At 43.0% G+C, this 16343-nt stretch overlaps 1 protein-coding gene across 1 annotated transcript; it reads right to left on the reverse strand.

Moving 5' to 3' along the window:
- Positions 1-3305: 3305 nt before the first annotated feature.
- Positions 3306-11509, reverse strand: kcnk3b (potassium channel, subfamily K, member 3b). The gene is made up of 2 exons (XM_024268993.2): positions 10827-11509; positions 3306-8163 (listed from the first exon to the last, which is right to left on the reverse strand). Exons 1-2 carry the CDS (start codon positions 11107-11109, stop codon positions 7289-7291), a joined length of 1158 nt encoding a protein of 385 aa, XP_024124761.1. The 5' UTR covers positions 11110-11509; the 3' UTR covers positions 3306-7288.
- Positions 11510-16343: the final 4834 nt, after the last annotated feature.

Genomic DNA, 16343 nt, shown 5'->3' on the forward strand with positions numbered 1-16343 from the left:
AATCACAATGTTTTTCTAGGTAAATTTGTGCAGCTTTTGAACAAAAACACTGCTCCTTGAGGTGCAGTTAATTTGCATTAATGAATATTAACGGGTTAATTCTGGTCGATTAATCCTTTTTAATGGACAAACCTTTCCACTTGTGGACCACAAAGGGTTCTTCAATTTGACAGAAGGGCTGAACCAGGAGCAGATGTGTGGAGTGTTTTGATAATCCACCGCATAGGAGAAAGAAATTGCAGAGACAGATTTTCAACTTGAAAAAATATTTACCACTAAATTTAAAAAAAGTAACACGAATTATTGTTTTTTTTTTCTCATTCAGGGCTAAATATGTCTTTAATTGAACATCTGGCAGCTTATCTTAAACACAAATTCATTTTCCAGTGGTTTTTTTATTTACATATTTCTTAACCCTTTAACACCGGAGCTGTTTCTGGTGATACCTCAATCACACACGCTCTTCAACATATTATAAATCCTTCACTGTTTACGCAATCAACGTGAATCGGTTGAATCTGACGCAGAGAAAAGCGACCTTTTCTTTTTAACTAACATAAAGTGTTGCATAATGATGCAAACCCACTTTTCTCCGTGACAGAATTTGCTGATTGCATCAGCACTAAAATGTTGGACATCAGTCCAAGGCTGCTTTTCCCCTCTTCATGATCCACTGACATCACGTTAACTCCATAAACGGTTGAAGAGTTACAGGATGTTTGTGAAAAGAATGTAAAGACTGGAGCTTCAGGGATTACTTGTTCTATCCAGGAACGGAGCAAATAGTTTAGAGTTGAAGGCCTCTTGTGTTGGACATATTCTGCTACAACAGAATTGGTTTCTTTAGAAGCCTTTCACGAATTGGAACAGAGATAAAGCCTAGAAGAAGAAAAACAAGAAGAGGAAGAAGCCCTTCCCTGCTTGTCCAGTGTGAACACCGAAGAGCTAATTGCTCTTTCAAGAACCAGCGTCTTGGGTTCTTGAACGTCACATGTCAGGTGGGAATGTAGCATGAGAGCCAATGAGGCTAAAAACGAACATTTACCTGGTGAGACGACAGTCAGGAGACTCACTGATGCATAAAATCTATCAGAACATCCCTCTGTCCTCTTCAGAAGATAAACATGAACGTTTGAACATCTGCAGGAGATTTGTTTTGGAGGAATGCCACATCTTTTGGTGTACTTATAGACACTTAGGTATATTTGACGCATGTGTCTGGAAGAGGAAGTTCATGGAAGAAGAAGATGGTAAGAAAACTAGAAATGATCAAATACTTTTTAAAATGACGTCAACTCTTGTTCTGTGAGCATGTGACAGATTTCACAGATTAGTTTAAGGTGGAGGTGTCAAACTGCAGTCCTGGAGAAGGACTGGTCTCCTGCTGGATTTTCAGATGTCTCTGCCCCACCTGCTGCTAATCACCTGAATTAGGTGTGCCAATAGGAAGCTGAGGGGGCGTGGTCAGTCAGAGGACAGTTTTAACTTGAACATGGAAAACCTCTAAATATAAGTTTCCAATAAAGTCTAAGAGTTTAGTCAGGTAACATTTCTTAAATGTTTGAGGGATAGAAAAGAAACCAAAGATGTGTAAGATCACTAAATGACAAACACCCCCCCCCCCCCGAATGTGAGCTGATCATTAGACTTGAGAGGAACCTCCCTCCCTGTCTTCCTTCAGAAGTCAGCAGCCGCTGACGTAATCTGACATTCACAGTGGAACTATTTTTGTCTCCGACTCAGATGATCAGGTCTGGGGCCAAAGCAGAAAACAGCAGATGCTCCAGCGATGGGGGGTCAGCTCAGGGATTTGTGGAATGTGGATGCTCCTTCTGGTGCTTTGTGACCACGTCTGAAGGCTGACGGAGAGTCGTGGCCGGCATCAGTCTGACGGCGAGGGAGTCTGGATAACGAGACGCTCCCAGCACTTCCAGCTTCGATGCTAGCATCAGGCTCATGGATGCATCTGAAAAGGCCTTTTAAATCTGTCCCGTCCATCACTGAAACAGTCAGAGGTTTGATTGTCACCGACTGGGCCTCTCCACAGCTGTTTCTGGTTCTGTTATAGTGTCAGAGTCTGCTGCTTTGGGTTTTTCAGAAAAAGAGGAAATAAGAGAAAGTAAAAGTCCTGGCTTAATCTACTCTGATTGATTCATTCCCATCTTTTTTTGGTGGTTTGTGGTAGAGGCATGGAAAGAGGCGGAGACTCACAATAAGCTCACTCCAGATTGGCGACAGTACTTCCTATAGATTCATGACTCAGCTATGACTGACAGAGACTCAGACCAATCGCTGAAAATGGGTTGAAGACGTTTGCAATATTTCAGGAAGTGACGTGAAAGCGGTGGCCTACTTTTACGAGGAGTGGAGGTAATGCATTTCCAATGGGGGGCTTCATCGCTCAAGAAGTCCAGTATTTTTTACAGTCAATGGGTTAACCCTGCTCGCCGCTCTGCTCCATGCAAAGTCTTGAATTGTTTCTCTGGGGCATTCAGTACTCTGGAGACACACACACCTCCACAATAACGCAAAAAGGATTCTATTTCTAAAAAAGAACAAAAAAACAAAAAGACAAATGAAGACAAACTGATCGGTAGAAATTAGTCATTAGACATTAGAAATATAGAATTAAAAAAAGCATCAAACTGTTTGCACCTTTAAACAAATAATTTAAAAGCATAGAAATTAAGCAGATTCATTAAATCCCAATTTGGTTAAAAGAAAATGCAAAAATAGAACAAAGGTTGTGTTTTTCATCCTCAGAAAGGAGAAGATAGAGATTCTGGTCAATGAGTTATTCCTGGATTGTGTGTGTGTGGGTGTGTGCACGTGTGAGCATGTTGGCATTGAGAAGGGGGACTAAAAAGTCCCAAAACATCCCTAATTTGATGATGAAAATAATAATTTCTTACTTTTTTATATGTTATGAGGTTATTTGGTAAAAAATGTTCTTTATGATGCAGGAGAAACAAATGTGTTGACTTTTCATAAGCATAAAACCAAACATCTATTTTAGGCGCAGCTTCTCGGTGCTGCTCTAAAAAGGGTGGATCTGGAAAGGCTGAAGAGCTGCAGGACCCTTTGTCTCGTGACCGCCCTGCTGTGGGCTGTCCGGAACTGGGCTTCCGTCAGAGGTCCTCGGGGAAAACCATCTGGACCGTTTGAGTCCAGCAGGTTTCTCAGTGGTGGCAACCAGCATGGAGATGCTGACATTCATAATTACTGATGGCGGTTGTAGTTCTACAGAAAAGAAATCTGCATTGAATGAAAGAATCTGTGATGGAGGCATTAAAAGACGCAGCAGAGAAACGGAGAACTTCCTTTATTGGACTCTTTATCCAAATCAAACATTATCTGACATCATTGCTGCAGAAAAGACGAGTTCAGGTCTTTCTCCTTTTTTATGTGATGACCTCCTCTTTTACATCAGCTGTTCCAGAAGTACAGGTGAAGCTGTTGCTCCACCGTATTCAAGGAGCTACAGTGCAAACCCCATCAATGCTTTTGGGGTTTCAGGGCTGCTGGTTGTGAATTCCTGCAGACACAGCAGCTTTTCGCTTCAGATGAATCAACAACACGAAGGAGCTTTGCTGGTTCTGGTGCAGAAGCTGTTGGTGTCGGTCCGGCTTGGTTCTGGCTAATTGTTGGGCTGTAAAATGAGTCAACGAGTAGGTGGTCCTCTGCCTGACTCTGACTTAAAAACCAACAGACTGGCTGTAGGAGTTGCAGCTCATGAGGTCAACACTTTGTGCTGGAAATGAACAGATAATCTCAGAGGAACCAGGAGAGGGAGCGCTCCATCGCCACCATCCTATTGTGATGTTATTGCTCATGAATGACGGCCGACCTCACTTCCTGTTCCAGACTGTCCCTAAAAAAGCTTCGATCCAGATGTGTTTGCGCGCTCGTCTGTGTTGAAGCACCACCTCTGATCACAACAGAGTATTCAGTGTCCCTCTCTGAGGGTGAAAGTGGAGTGAGCGGGTGGGGGTCCCACTGTGGCCTCCATGTGCTCCAAACGTCACGCCAGAACCAGCCTATCAGGACTGGAAGCGTGAAGAATTGGGTCGCCCGGTTCTGTCCAGAGGGAAGGAAGCTGAAAAAGAGTTTTGATTTGAGCCAAAATATCAAATCAGGGCTGTTCTGAACGGTTCGAGGGGAAGAGCGTCTGTTGGCATGAGGATTTGTTTATCAGGAGGACATTCAGGGGAAAGAGAAGTCGTCAGCAGGTCCTCTGACCTCCACAGCAGTTGGTTCTGCAGCTGTGGAACCAAAACCTTTTGGTCACGTTTCACACAGTCTGAATGCAGTTTTAATCACCTTTGACCTCCTCATGACAGACCCATAAGGCTCCATCTAGTCCAGGATCTCTTACCTGGTCCTTAAAGCCTTTATCAGATTGTTATGAGTTCTGCTTCACGTTTGGGTTTTAACGGTTCCTGGGATTAGAAACCTTTGGAGTGGATTCACTTTTTTGGTTTTGATGTCTCCTCTGTGGAACAGACTCCCTTATAGATAAGACAGCCTGAAGACAAAAGGGTTATGAAGATAAAAACGTACACAGATGTGAAGACATGAGGATAAAAAAACATCAAATCACTCAAATCAAAGATCACAACAACAATTCAAAAAAAAAAAAAGCAAATAGTGAAAAACATTACATTTTAGAGGTGAAAACACAATTACAGTTTCAGAAAAGTAATTTCGAGAAATCAAAATCCAATGTTTTGAAAATAAGTAACAGTAGGAAATTGGTAAAGGTCGGTACTATTTTTTTTTCAAACAAGAACAACAAAAAAAAACAAATAAAAGAAACAACATCGCTGATTGGATGATGACGTTTGAGTTTTTTCAAATGGATCTATAAAGTATTAGTATGGAGAAATATTCAGTATTGTTTCATATTAAATAACTTGAGAATGAAATGATGAACAAACATCATCATCCAATCAGTGACAGTACCTACCTCTTCTGATTTCTTCTACTGCTTCATTTTTTTTAATTTCCTAAAATAACCATTGTTTTCCAAAATGTTTCTTTTTATTAACTGTTGTTGTGATCTTTTATACGTTTCTGCATTGAGTGATTTATTAGTGGGATTTGATCTTCAGGGGACATGAGGACACAAAGATATAAAGACAAAAACACACACATATGGGTCAGAAGACATGAACACATGAATTGAAAAAGACCCATTGACATGAAGACTAGATGACAGGAAGACACGAGCCTTTCAAGACATGAACAGAAGACTAAACTTTGCTTGGATTACCTTCAGTGATTTGCTACAGTGATAAACTCATTTCAACCCTTCAAAGCTGTTTCTGACCAAAGATCTGACAGATTCTGTCCACACATCCAGAGATCATGTCCAGATTTGTTATAGGAGCCGAACATGTTTCATCTAAACAAAGTGAATCCTTTTTACAAATATTTGAGTCAAATTTGACTGTAATAATGATGCACGGGATGCTGTAAGCGCTGAAGAACCAGATTCTCATTTGAAAGTAACCTCCTGACCTCTGAAGTAAAACTGAAGAGCAGCTGGAAGGCTCAGTCGCTGCTGCATACATGAAGCCTGTAAAAGAGTTTCCATCTGTAGATGACAGGGGTGTGGGGGTTTGGCATTGACTGTAAATGAACACTGGACAGAGTGAGTGTGACATCATGTATGGAAAATGACTTACTTCCAGCTCCAAAGAAGTAAAGTCAATTCTGTTTCCTTTTTCTTTTTTTAAGATATGGATACCGCCATGTTGGAGCCAGATGATTAATAAGCAGTGATTGGTCCGAGTCGGTCTCAATCAACGTTCTATGCAACCACTTGGGCCAATCAGGAGTAAGCTTGTTGGAAGCCCTCCCACGGAAAGAGGGCTCTCGAGAATCAGTCAATCCAACATTTCAAATGTTGACGTGATTTTTCAACACATTCTCACTCCTAACTTGTCACATATTGACGCTTGGTTGAGGATCACTCCGGGTCACGTCTTGGGTGTCTCAAAGTCATCGTTTTTCAACGTACTGGCTGTTCCAATCTGATCCCCAACCTCCAGGCCACGAACCAGAACCAGTCCAGCACTGCAACCCGTAATGCACTAGTACCCTGGGGTGCCAAAAGGGGGGGAGGGGGTAAATGTGGCTGATTCTAGGGGCCCAGACGAAGGGGGTCCCACAAGGCCCCCTGATACAAATTTGCTGCTGTGTTAGGGGCCATATAAACTGATTTTCATGGGGCCCAAGATCCCTAGCGGCCCCCCTGTACCCTAACCCTAACCCGACACTGGAACAAATGCGATACCGGACCCAAATCAGTACCAGATGTGGTACCGGACCCAAACAAGTACCAGATGCATTACCTGACCTAAACAAGTACCAGATGCGGTAACAGACCCAAACCAGTACCAGATGCGGTACTGGGCACGAACCGGAGGCTATACTGGATGCGAACCAGTACCGGGTTATGGTTAGGGTACCAGCACTGGGTTAGGGTACCAGGTACAAGGACCAGTGTGCATTCGGTATTGCATCCGGTACCACGCCCCGACAGTTGCGAACCCTTACAAACAGCCAACACATCAAAAAACGACGAGTTGGGGACACTCAAAACATCAAAAAGTGACTTGTAGGAGTCCTTAACCAAACGTCAATAAGTGACGACTAGGGAATAAGAATGTGTTGGTTTTAATGAGGCATCTGATTGGTCAGTTTATAATTTAAATAACTTCCCATAAAGGCAAGTATATTATAACAAATAAGCATTATCAATGACATTTTAAAGTATGGTTTCAGAACCAGAATAGTTATTCTGGTGAATATAAAGTATTTCTTTATAGAAGTCTATGGGATTTTGGCTTCTTGGAACGAGCACGTACTTCCTGTTTGGAATGTCAGGGGGGGGAGGGGTCACTCAGTCCAATTCTCAAATACAGTCAATAGGGTTTGGACTGACCTGCAGTCATCTGCTCATATGCACCTCAGTTGTGAAGGACTTTATTGTAAAGGAAACCTTAAAGAAATCCCTCCAACATTTTACCCTTTAACAACTGAGGTGTCGCCCGTGACACTTAAACACAAAATCTTTAACAAGATCAACGTAATTCCAGTAGATTCTGAAGGAGAAAAGCATCTACTGGAATGACGTTGATCGTGTTAACGGTTGAAAAGTTACTATAAATCAAAGAACATAAACACTGGATCTCTGGTGGAGGTAAGGGGGTCATAGCACCACAATCATCAGTTCACCCCAAAGTCCTCCAAAGGAGGAGCACAGAGCTGCTGTTCTGCAGAGCTACACGGAGCTGCGCCTCCTGAACACCCTGAACGGAGAGAGCAGCTGCAGGCCTGTGGTGATGGAGCGAATGCTGGTGCACTGACGCGGACTGCAGACGCAGCCAGTGGATCCAGGCTCCACGGGGTGAGGACTGCTCCTCTGCAGGTAGGGGTCCGAGAACGCCAGCTCTTGAGGGTACGCAGCAGAGCCCTGGAGCTTCTCCGTGCTCCTGTACCACAAGCAGGAGCAGATAGTTTGGAAATGCAGCACCTCGGTGTAAGCACCTTTAGAATCTTTCGCCCTGGAGGCTTGGTCTGCTACAGGTGTGGAGGCGGCCGAGATGGGGAGGAGACAAGCCACCTCCCCTCTGGGCTTGTTGACTGACACCAAAGCCTTCTCCCTGGCGTCCCGCCGCTCGTCCTCGGCGTTCATGGTCAGGAAGCGGAGCACGACCAGGTTCAGGAAGGCTCCGATCACCGTCAGGCCCATGAGGATGTAGATGAAGCAGAAAGCGACATAGCGAGGGTCGTTCTGCAGGGCGTCGTCCCTCTGCAGCGCCACGTAATCTCCAAACCCGATGGTGGTGAGCGTGATGAAGCAGTAGTAGAAGGCGTGGAGGAAGCTCCATCCCTCGCAGTGCGAGAAGGCCGCGGCGCCCACACACAGCGTGCTCAGGCAGGAGAAGAAGCCCACCGTCACCATGTTGGCCATGGACACCTGGGTCTGCCGCAGCCCCAGCCCCTTCTTGCTTTGGTGCAGTAGGTACCTGACCATCGTGTTGATGCGCTCCCCCAGGCTCTGGAACATGACCAGGGTGAGCGGGATCCCCAGCAGGGCATAGAACATGCAGAACACCTTCCCCGAGTCTGTGCTGGGCGCCGCGTGGCCGTAACCTGCGGGGGAAGGGAGGGGGACAGCGCCACCTGTGACTAAAGCATCCACACCAAAAGCAGCAATCTTCTCACCTCAAATATTTATTTAATGAGCAGCTGCTCTGCTCAAACCCACCAGCCCCTCCCACGCGGAAAAGCGTTTATTTTTAACCGGAGCGCTCTTTAAGGGATCCGAATGCATCACTGCCCAAACGGGGAGGGGGGAGGGACCGAAGCATGTGCTGCGTGGGACAGTTTGCACTTCCACGAGCTGCACATGCTCCGCTCGTAGAAACACGTCTATTTATGCTTTTGTTTCTGTGTGTGGGGAGTTCAGCCACAGTCAACAGTTTCTCCTCCCATCAGGCTCAGATAAAAACAGGAAGCTGACATCTCGACGTACTCATAGGTCTCCCTCAGAAAGCCTGCTTTTAGTAGGGATGTAAAAGATACAGATCAAAAAAATCGATCGAGCAACTGGAAACCACAAATACAAACAAGATTATGTCGATAAAAATGTATAAAATCAATCAGGAAGTAAACAATCAGCACTTTCTGTCAAACTGATGTGAACAAAATGACGTCCAATCACAAGCTTGCTTCTACCAAGTCAGGTCAGTCACATGACATTTGGTTAAAGGTGAACCACAGTGACTCGCCCAAATCCAGGCCTCGAGGGCCGACCTCCTGTCCAAAAATCCTGACACATCTGCTGCCGATTACCTGGATCAGGTGTTGGACAGGTTGGTTGGAAAACATTTAGGGCACCGACCCTTGAGGCCTGGATTTGGGCACCGTGAGGGGCGTGGTGACCCGAATAAATATTCATTTATTTTAGCCGCAAAGAACAAAACAGTCTTAAAAGCTTTGAAATGCAGGTTTGAACACAAAAACAGATGGATGATGGGAAATGGGGGCAGGCTTACTCCCCACCATCCATCCACAACTCAGAGGTGAATTTCTAATGAACTCCTGCAGAAACTATGTCCCAGAAAATGACAGATTTATTTTATTTTTTATTACATATTTTATATTTAGTGATTTATTTGATTCATTTTTGTTGAAAACGTCCTATTCATAATTAAAAGACCACTGGGAAAATCAATTAAAAAGATAATTTGAGTGAAAATTTAAAATGACTCATTATATATCTAGATTGAATCCATAAAAGAAATGAACTGATGTTGGTTGAATCTGTGTTGATAAAATCGATTAATTGATATGAAGCTTAATAATTGATCCATAAAAGTAGAGATTGTTGAAGCACAAAAAGCTAAAGTCCTCTAGCTTGATGCTAACGTTTAATGGGGTTTCCCATAGGACGGCTAATGCTAACACTCGGTGACGTAAACATCGTATTTACTAACAGGCATGAATTTTACAAACTCTTTTACGGAAACATATTTTAAGTAAAAAATGTGATTTAAAGCTCCGTTTTAGCTTATTTGTCTTGAAAAAAGTGTAATACAATAGTGTGAGCTCCACCTAGTGGTCAAACTGAAACGTCCTCCAGGAGAAGCAGAACAATGTTTCCAATGTTAATGATCTGAACATTTTGTTAGAACTTCTCCTTTAAAGAATCTATGTAACACTGGATGATATTAGTGCTGCCACAAACAAATACTTTAATGGTCGACTAATCACAGATTATTTTTTCCTATTAGTCGACTAATCGGGTCATGCGCAAAGTGGATTTAAAACACACATCTTAACAATCATTAGCTTTAAACTAAGTAAAAATAAAGTCAATTAAGACAAGAGTTTATTCAACTTTTAATGAACTTCTAATCAACTTTTACTGTCCTTCATGAGTTTCTGGCATTAAAATAAGATTAAATTAAATGAGGATTGCATCTGAAACAGGGAACTATTTTTCACCAAAGATCAAGTTTTGCTCTCACTGACTCAAATAATGAAAAAAGTGATTTTTCTGGTGTAGAACACACAATTTTGTTGAACTTTACTACACTATGACTTCATATAATATAATAAGGGCCAATTGACTATTAAGTTAGTCATTGACTATTCTAATAGTCGATGAATCATGGCAGCCCTGATGCTATTAACAATCTAATTTCACTAAGATTCAGATTCATATAAATATATTATTCAAAACATATAGTATACATTTAAACACATATGTCAAAATGTGTAAACTCAAAATTGAATTGAATCGAATTGAATTGAGTGAATCAAACTAATCGAAAAAAATAAAATAAAAAATAGAATTGAATCAATCCAGGCTTTGGTGAATCAAATCGAATTGATTCTGGAAATTATTATCGATACCCAGGAAAGTTGTATTGATCTGAGTATTGAGTCGTGGAAGGAAAAAATATGAAACCCTTCTCATTTCTCTAATATTAAATACATATTTACCACTTGATTTGTAAAACATCTGCTCTATAGAAAGCTCCTGAAGCTTGGAGCTTTAAATGATCATGAATAAAATATAAAAGAAAGTAAGTTTTCATCTGACGTCATGAATGAGGACAGCTTTCAGTCTGGATCTACAAGCCTGAGATGAATGAACAACAACATAAGCCCTGAAATAAAACTGGTTGAGTCTTTCTGTGGTGATCCTTTCATTCTTGATCTCATTTAAACAGAGAATAAACTTGTCTTCACTGCAGTCTGTTCACTGATCTTCCTCATGGGAGGTGTGTGTGGGGGGTCCTCCTCACCTATGGTCGTGATCACAGTGATGGCGAAGTAGAAGGATCCGGCGAACTTCCACTGGACTCCGGCTTTGTGCGGCTTGAGCTGCAGAACCACGAGCTCCAGCTCCTCGAAGTTGGTTCTGGTCAGGTTGTACCTGCGCAGAAGTTCGTACTTCCTCGCCTCCAGCTTCCTGCGGTGACTCCTCTCCTGTTTGGACTCCAGAGTCTCGAAGACGGCCGCGCCGACCACCAGGTAGGTGAGGATGCTGACGATGAGGGCGAGAGTCCGGGCGTTCTGCCGCTTCATGGTGAGGAGCTGCGGCGGAGCGCGCGCTCTCCCGACGGCTCCAGATCCAACTTGTGGAGAAGGAGCTGTTCTTTCAGCACCTCCCCCACACCACAGTTGGACTGCTGGAGACTATTCGGACTCATTTGTCACCGATTTATATTTAGATTGCGCAGGAAAAGACGCGCAGGGCGATCCCACATCTGAACTGAAGCTCCAGTCTTGCTTGGTGTGTTCATGCTGCAAAGTAAAGACGCTCCAACAGACTTCTGCTGTGTGGGAACCTGATGGTCTCTATGAGCAATCCTTCACAAGAAACAGCTCTCAACCTCTTCTGCTCCGAGATCTTTGATGACGATGAATCTGTGACACTCTAGCTTCATTTTTCTACAGAAAATAAAAGTTTTTTATTTGATAAATAATTGCAAACATCAAACAGAGGCACATTAAAAAAAGATAAAAAAGTGCCCTTAAATGAATATTCTATGGCCACAATGTAGCATTTTATTAGCATTTTCTGCATACAAAGTAGTCTTTTCCACACTCAAATCAGCAGTTTAAGTGCGTTGTGACTAATTTTGTGTGCACAAAATAACAATATGGGGCCACAGGAATAATGTGTGTGCACAAAAGTCCAATAAAATCCTAATCTGTGCCCAATAAATTGCTAAATTTGTCAACACGAATGATTAAATTAACTTACATGCATAAATCAGCAGTTTGTGCAATGGTAATTTGTGACTTTCATTTTTTGCGCACAAAGTACTCATTTGAGTGAATGCCAATTCATGCCCTCAAAATATCAATAAAAGGATCATTGTGACTTTAGTTTTGTGTGCAGAAAAAAATATCTCGTAGTCACAAACTCCTGATTTGTGCCACAAACAAGCCATTTGTGGCACAAATTAGTCTTTTGTGGCCACAAATTGGTTGTTTGTGCAATGCTTATTATGGCCCGCAGCAGCAGTCTACTGACTGCAAGGACCATATTGTTTTTGCTTAAACATTCAATCTTTCTGCGCCTTTGAGCCAAAATTTCACCCCCGCCACATGAACGAAAAGTACCTCAAAATTTTATCACACGTAGGGAAAATTGAAAATGAATTTTTGGCATGTTGCGCGTGACCCCGCCCAACACGATGACATCACGGCGAGCGTTTTTGTCAAAAAAATGAATGGGCCAAAAATCGCCTATGGGGCCAAAAAAAAATATTTCGAAATACGCAAACGAAAGCCCATGCCACATGTTGGGGATAAGCCCTGGAACATTTGAAATCATTATGGGATGGCCGTCAAGCCATAGGCTTGGCGGCCATCTTGCGCCGAAATCAGAAAAATGGCGATTTTCACGTTTTTCAACAATATGGGAAAACGGAACTTTTGTTTGTCCGATTTTCACGAAACTTCAGAATTAGGTCCTCAGCGCGAGTCTACAACGACCCAAGAAGTTTCATTGACCTTTGACCTTGGGAAGACGCCGCCATTTTGAAAAGTTGAAAAAAAGCACTTTTACTCAAAGCTACAAAAAGAAATACCTCCTAGGGGGTTATATCAATTGTTATGTCACATCACTGGCCATAAATGGGAATGTACTGTGAGAAAAATGTTGGAATTAGAAGTTGTAGAATTTGAATGGCGTGCGCGTGGCGAGGTCGCAACCGCCACGGTTTTAGCTAGCTCGCACATATTTTGGCCGATTTGCGCAAAACGGGTATTCACGCGTGCGGAGGCTCAAGCTGAACGAAACAACGTAACTTTCGAAACCGTAATGCGTAAAATGCGGCCCTGGTACGCAAAAAACCGTTACGAAAAAAACTGCTGACTCAGCAAAATCAAAAAAAAAGTTTTGAATTCGCGAACGAAACCAACGTAGCCTTATTGGATATATCCATGGCTAAATTTTACATTATTATGGGATGGCTCCACGACCTACCACTTGGCGGCCATTTTGTTTCGAAATCGGACATTTTGGGAATTTTACAAAGTTAGAACGTAGCTTTCGTTAGTCCGATTTTTACGAAATTTGACCCACATGCCCCTGGCGTTAGTCTTCAACGACCCCTGAAGTTTCGTTGACCTTTGACCTTGGGAAGGGCCGCCATCTTGAATTGTCCAAAAAAACCACTGTTAGCACCAGCTTTAAACAAATATAACTGTTAGGGATATTCATCAATCGTTCCCAAACGCTTTTGGCATCATTGCGAAGCTTTTGGGAAAAAATATATGGTGTTACAAGCTATAGATTTTGAATGGCGTGCGCGTGGCGAGCTCGCAAATGTGGCGTAGTGTTAATACACGCTCATATTTCAATGCATTGCAATGAGATTTTAATATGTTGATCCCAGGCTTAAGCTGTAACAGGTATAATATCATAGAATATGACCATATAAGGAATGTGGGCGTGGTTAGCAAATAACATCCGTTGCTAAGGGGATCCAAAAATGTACTTTGGCCGATTCTTGCGAAACTAACGTCAATCTGTTCGGTGACCTCGGGCGAACAAAACATAAAATGGTTGCTATGGCGATAACACTAACAGAAAAGGCGCCATTTTGAAAAAAGTGCATTTTTAAGCAATTTCTCACTTACATCACAGTCTAGCTATATAGTAAGGGGAGGGTGGGGGTTAGTGGTGCATAGTGGCTGCTTAGCAGGTGAATTCGGGTCAAAGGTCAACGTCAAGGGCGGCGATGGTGCGTAGGGGTGGGCAGCAAGTGCGGCGTTGGTGCGTATGAGCGGGCGGCGAGGGAGAGGGCGGGCTGCGAGAGAGAGGGCGGCGAGGGAGTGGGCGAAGAGGGTGGGTAGCGACTGCGGGCCATCCAACGCCGCTTGCGGCTTTAATTAATGATTAACTTTTGTGTGCGCAGAATGCTGTTTTGTGGCTACAAAATACTTATTTTATGAAACAAATCAGCAGTTTATGCAATTCAAATTTGTGATTATCTTTTGTGCCCAAGAAGTACATTTGTTTTCACTACATGCTAATTTGTATGCATAAATGCTAATAGGATGGACATTTATGCCCACAAAATATCAATAAAATGCTAATTATGGCCCGCAGCAGCAGTCTACTGACTGCAGGGACCATATTGTTTTTGCTTTAACATTCTATCTTTCTGCGCCTTTGAGCCAAAATTTCACCCCCGCCATATGAACGATAAGTACCTCATAATTTTATCACACCTAGGGAAAATTGAAAATGAATTTTTGGCATGTTGCGCGTGACCCCGCCCAAAACGATGACATTACGGCGAGCGTTTCCGTAAAAAAAATGAATGGGCCAAAAATTGCCTATGGGGCCAAAAAAACATATTTCGAAATACGCAAACAAAAGCCCATGGCACGTGTCGGGGATAAGCCCTGGATCATTTGAAATTATTATGGGATGGCCACACGACCTATGGCTTGGTGGCCATCTTGCGCCGAAAACCGTTTTTCACGATTTTCAACAATATGGGAAAATGGAACTTTTGTTTGTCCGATTTTCACGAAATTTGAGAATCATGTCCATGGCGGGAGTCTACAACGACCCTGGAAGTTTCATTGATCTTTGACCTTGGGAAGATTCCGCCATCTTGAAATGTTGAAAAAAAGCACTTTTACTCAAAGCTACAAAAAGAAATACCTCCTAGGGGGTTTTATCCATTGATATGTCACATCACTGGTCATAAATGGGAATCTACTATGAGAAAAATGTTGCAATTAGAAGTTGTAGAATTTGAATGGCGTGCGCGTGGCAAGGTCGTAACCGCCACAGTTTTAGCTAGCTCGCACATTTTTTGGCCGATTTGCGCAAAAAGGGTATTCGCGCGTGCGGAGGCTCAAGTTGAATGAAACGATATAGCTTTCAAAACCGTAATGCTTAAAATGTGGCCCTGGTACGCAAAAAACTGTTGCGAAAAAAACTGCTTACTCAGCAAAATCAAAAAAAAAGTTCGCAATTCGCAAACGAAACCAAGATAGCTTTACTGGAAATATCCATGGCTAAATTTTACATTATTATGGGATGGCTCCACGACCTATCACTTAGCGGCCATTTTGTTTCGAAATCTGACATTTTGTGAATTTTACAAAGGTGAAACATAGTTTTTTTTGTCCGATTTTTACGAAATTTGACCCACATGCCACTGGCGTTAGTCTTCAACGACCCCTAAAGTTTCGTTGACCTTTGACCTTGTAAAGGGTCGCCATCTTGATTTGTCCAAAAAACCACTGTTAGCATCAACTTCAAACAAATATAACTTTTAGGGATATTTATCAATCGTTTCAAAACGCTTTTGGCAGCATTGGGAAACCAATGGCATAAAATATATGGTATTACAAGCTGTAGATTTTAACGGCATGCGCGGGCGAGCTCACAAAAGTGGCGTAGTGTTAATACACGCTCATATTTTAATGCATTGCTATGAGACTTTACAATGTTGATTCCAGGTTTAAGCTGTAACAGGTATAATATCATAGAATATGACCATATAAGGAATGTGGGCGTGATTAGCCAGTTACCTCCGTTGCTAAGGAGATCCAAAAATGTACTTTGGCCGATTCTTGCGAAACTAACGTCAATCTGTTCGGTGACCTCGGGCGAACAAAACATAAAATGGTTGCTATGGAGATAACACTAACAGAAAAGGCGCCATTTTGAAAAAAGTGCATTTTTAAGCAATTTCTCACTTACATCACAGTCCAGCTATACAGTAAATGGAGTGGGGGGGGATTAGTGGTGCATAGTGGCTGCTTAACAGGTGAGTTTGGGTCAAAGGTCAGCGTCAAGGGCAGCGATGGTGCGTAGGGGCGGGCAGCGAGCGCGGCGTTGGTGCGTATGAGCGGGCGGCGAGGGAGAGGGCGGGCTGCGAGGGAGAGGGCAGCTAGGAAGAGGGCGGCGAGGGAGAGGGCGGCGAGGGAGAGGGCGGCGAGGGTGAGGGCGGGTAGCGACTGCGGGCCATCCAACGCCGCTTGCGACTTTAATTATTGACTTACTTTTACTTATAAATAAAGTCTATGGCCTTTCCTTGAGTGACGTTTCTAAATAAACTCCAGAGTTTATGACTTCATATGGTCATGGAGGTGTGGCTTGTGCTCAAAGATGTTGTAATATGTGTCCAGCTTCTTACAGCCTGCAGTTATTTGCTGGATTGTTTCCTCTTTGCACAGTCTACACCTTACATTTCATGGCCTTTCTGTCACAGCTCTCTGCATTATCCGGACTTGAGACCGGCACATGAAAGCACTGGGTAGTGCCCCCTTGTGGTTGCATT

The sequence above is a fragment of the Oryzias melastigma genome, linkage group LG22 (genome assembly GCF_002922805.2).
Source record: "Oryzias melastigma strain HK-1 linkage group LG22, ASM292280v2, whole genome shotgun sequence".
In the NCBI taxonomy this organism is placed as follows: Eukaryota; Metazoa; Chordata; class Actinopteri; order Beloniformes; family Adrianichthyidae; genus Oryzias; species Oryzias melastigma.

Coding starts and splice junctions, on each gene's coding strand:
- kcnk3b (XM_024268993.2), bottom strand. CDS start 11,109: ATGAAGCGGCAGAACGCCCGGACTCTCGCCCTCATCGTCAGCATCCTC. Junction 8,164..10,826: donor CACTGTGATCACGACCATAG/GTGAGGAGGACC, acceptor CTTCCCCCGCAG/GTTACGGCCACGCGGCGCCC.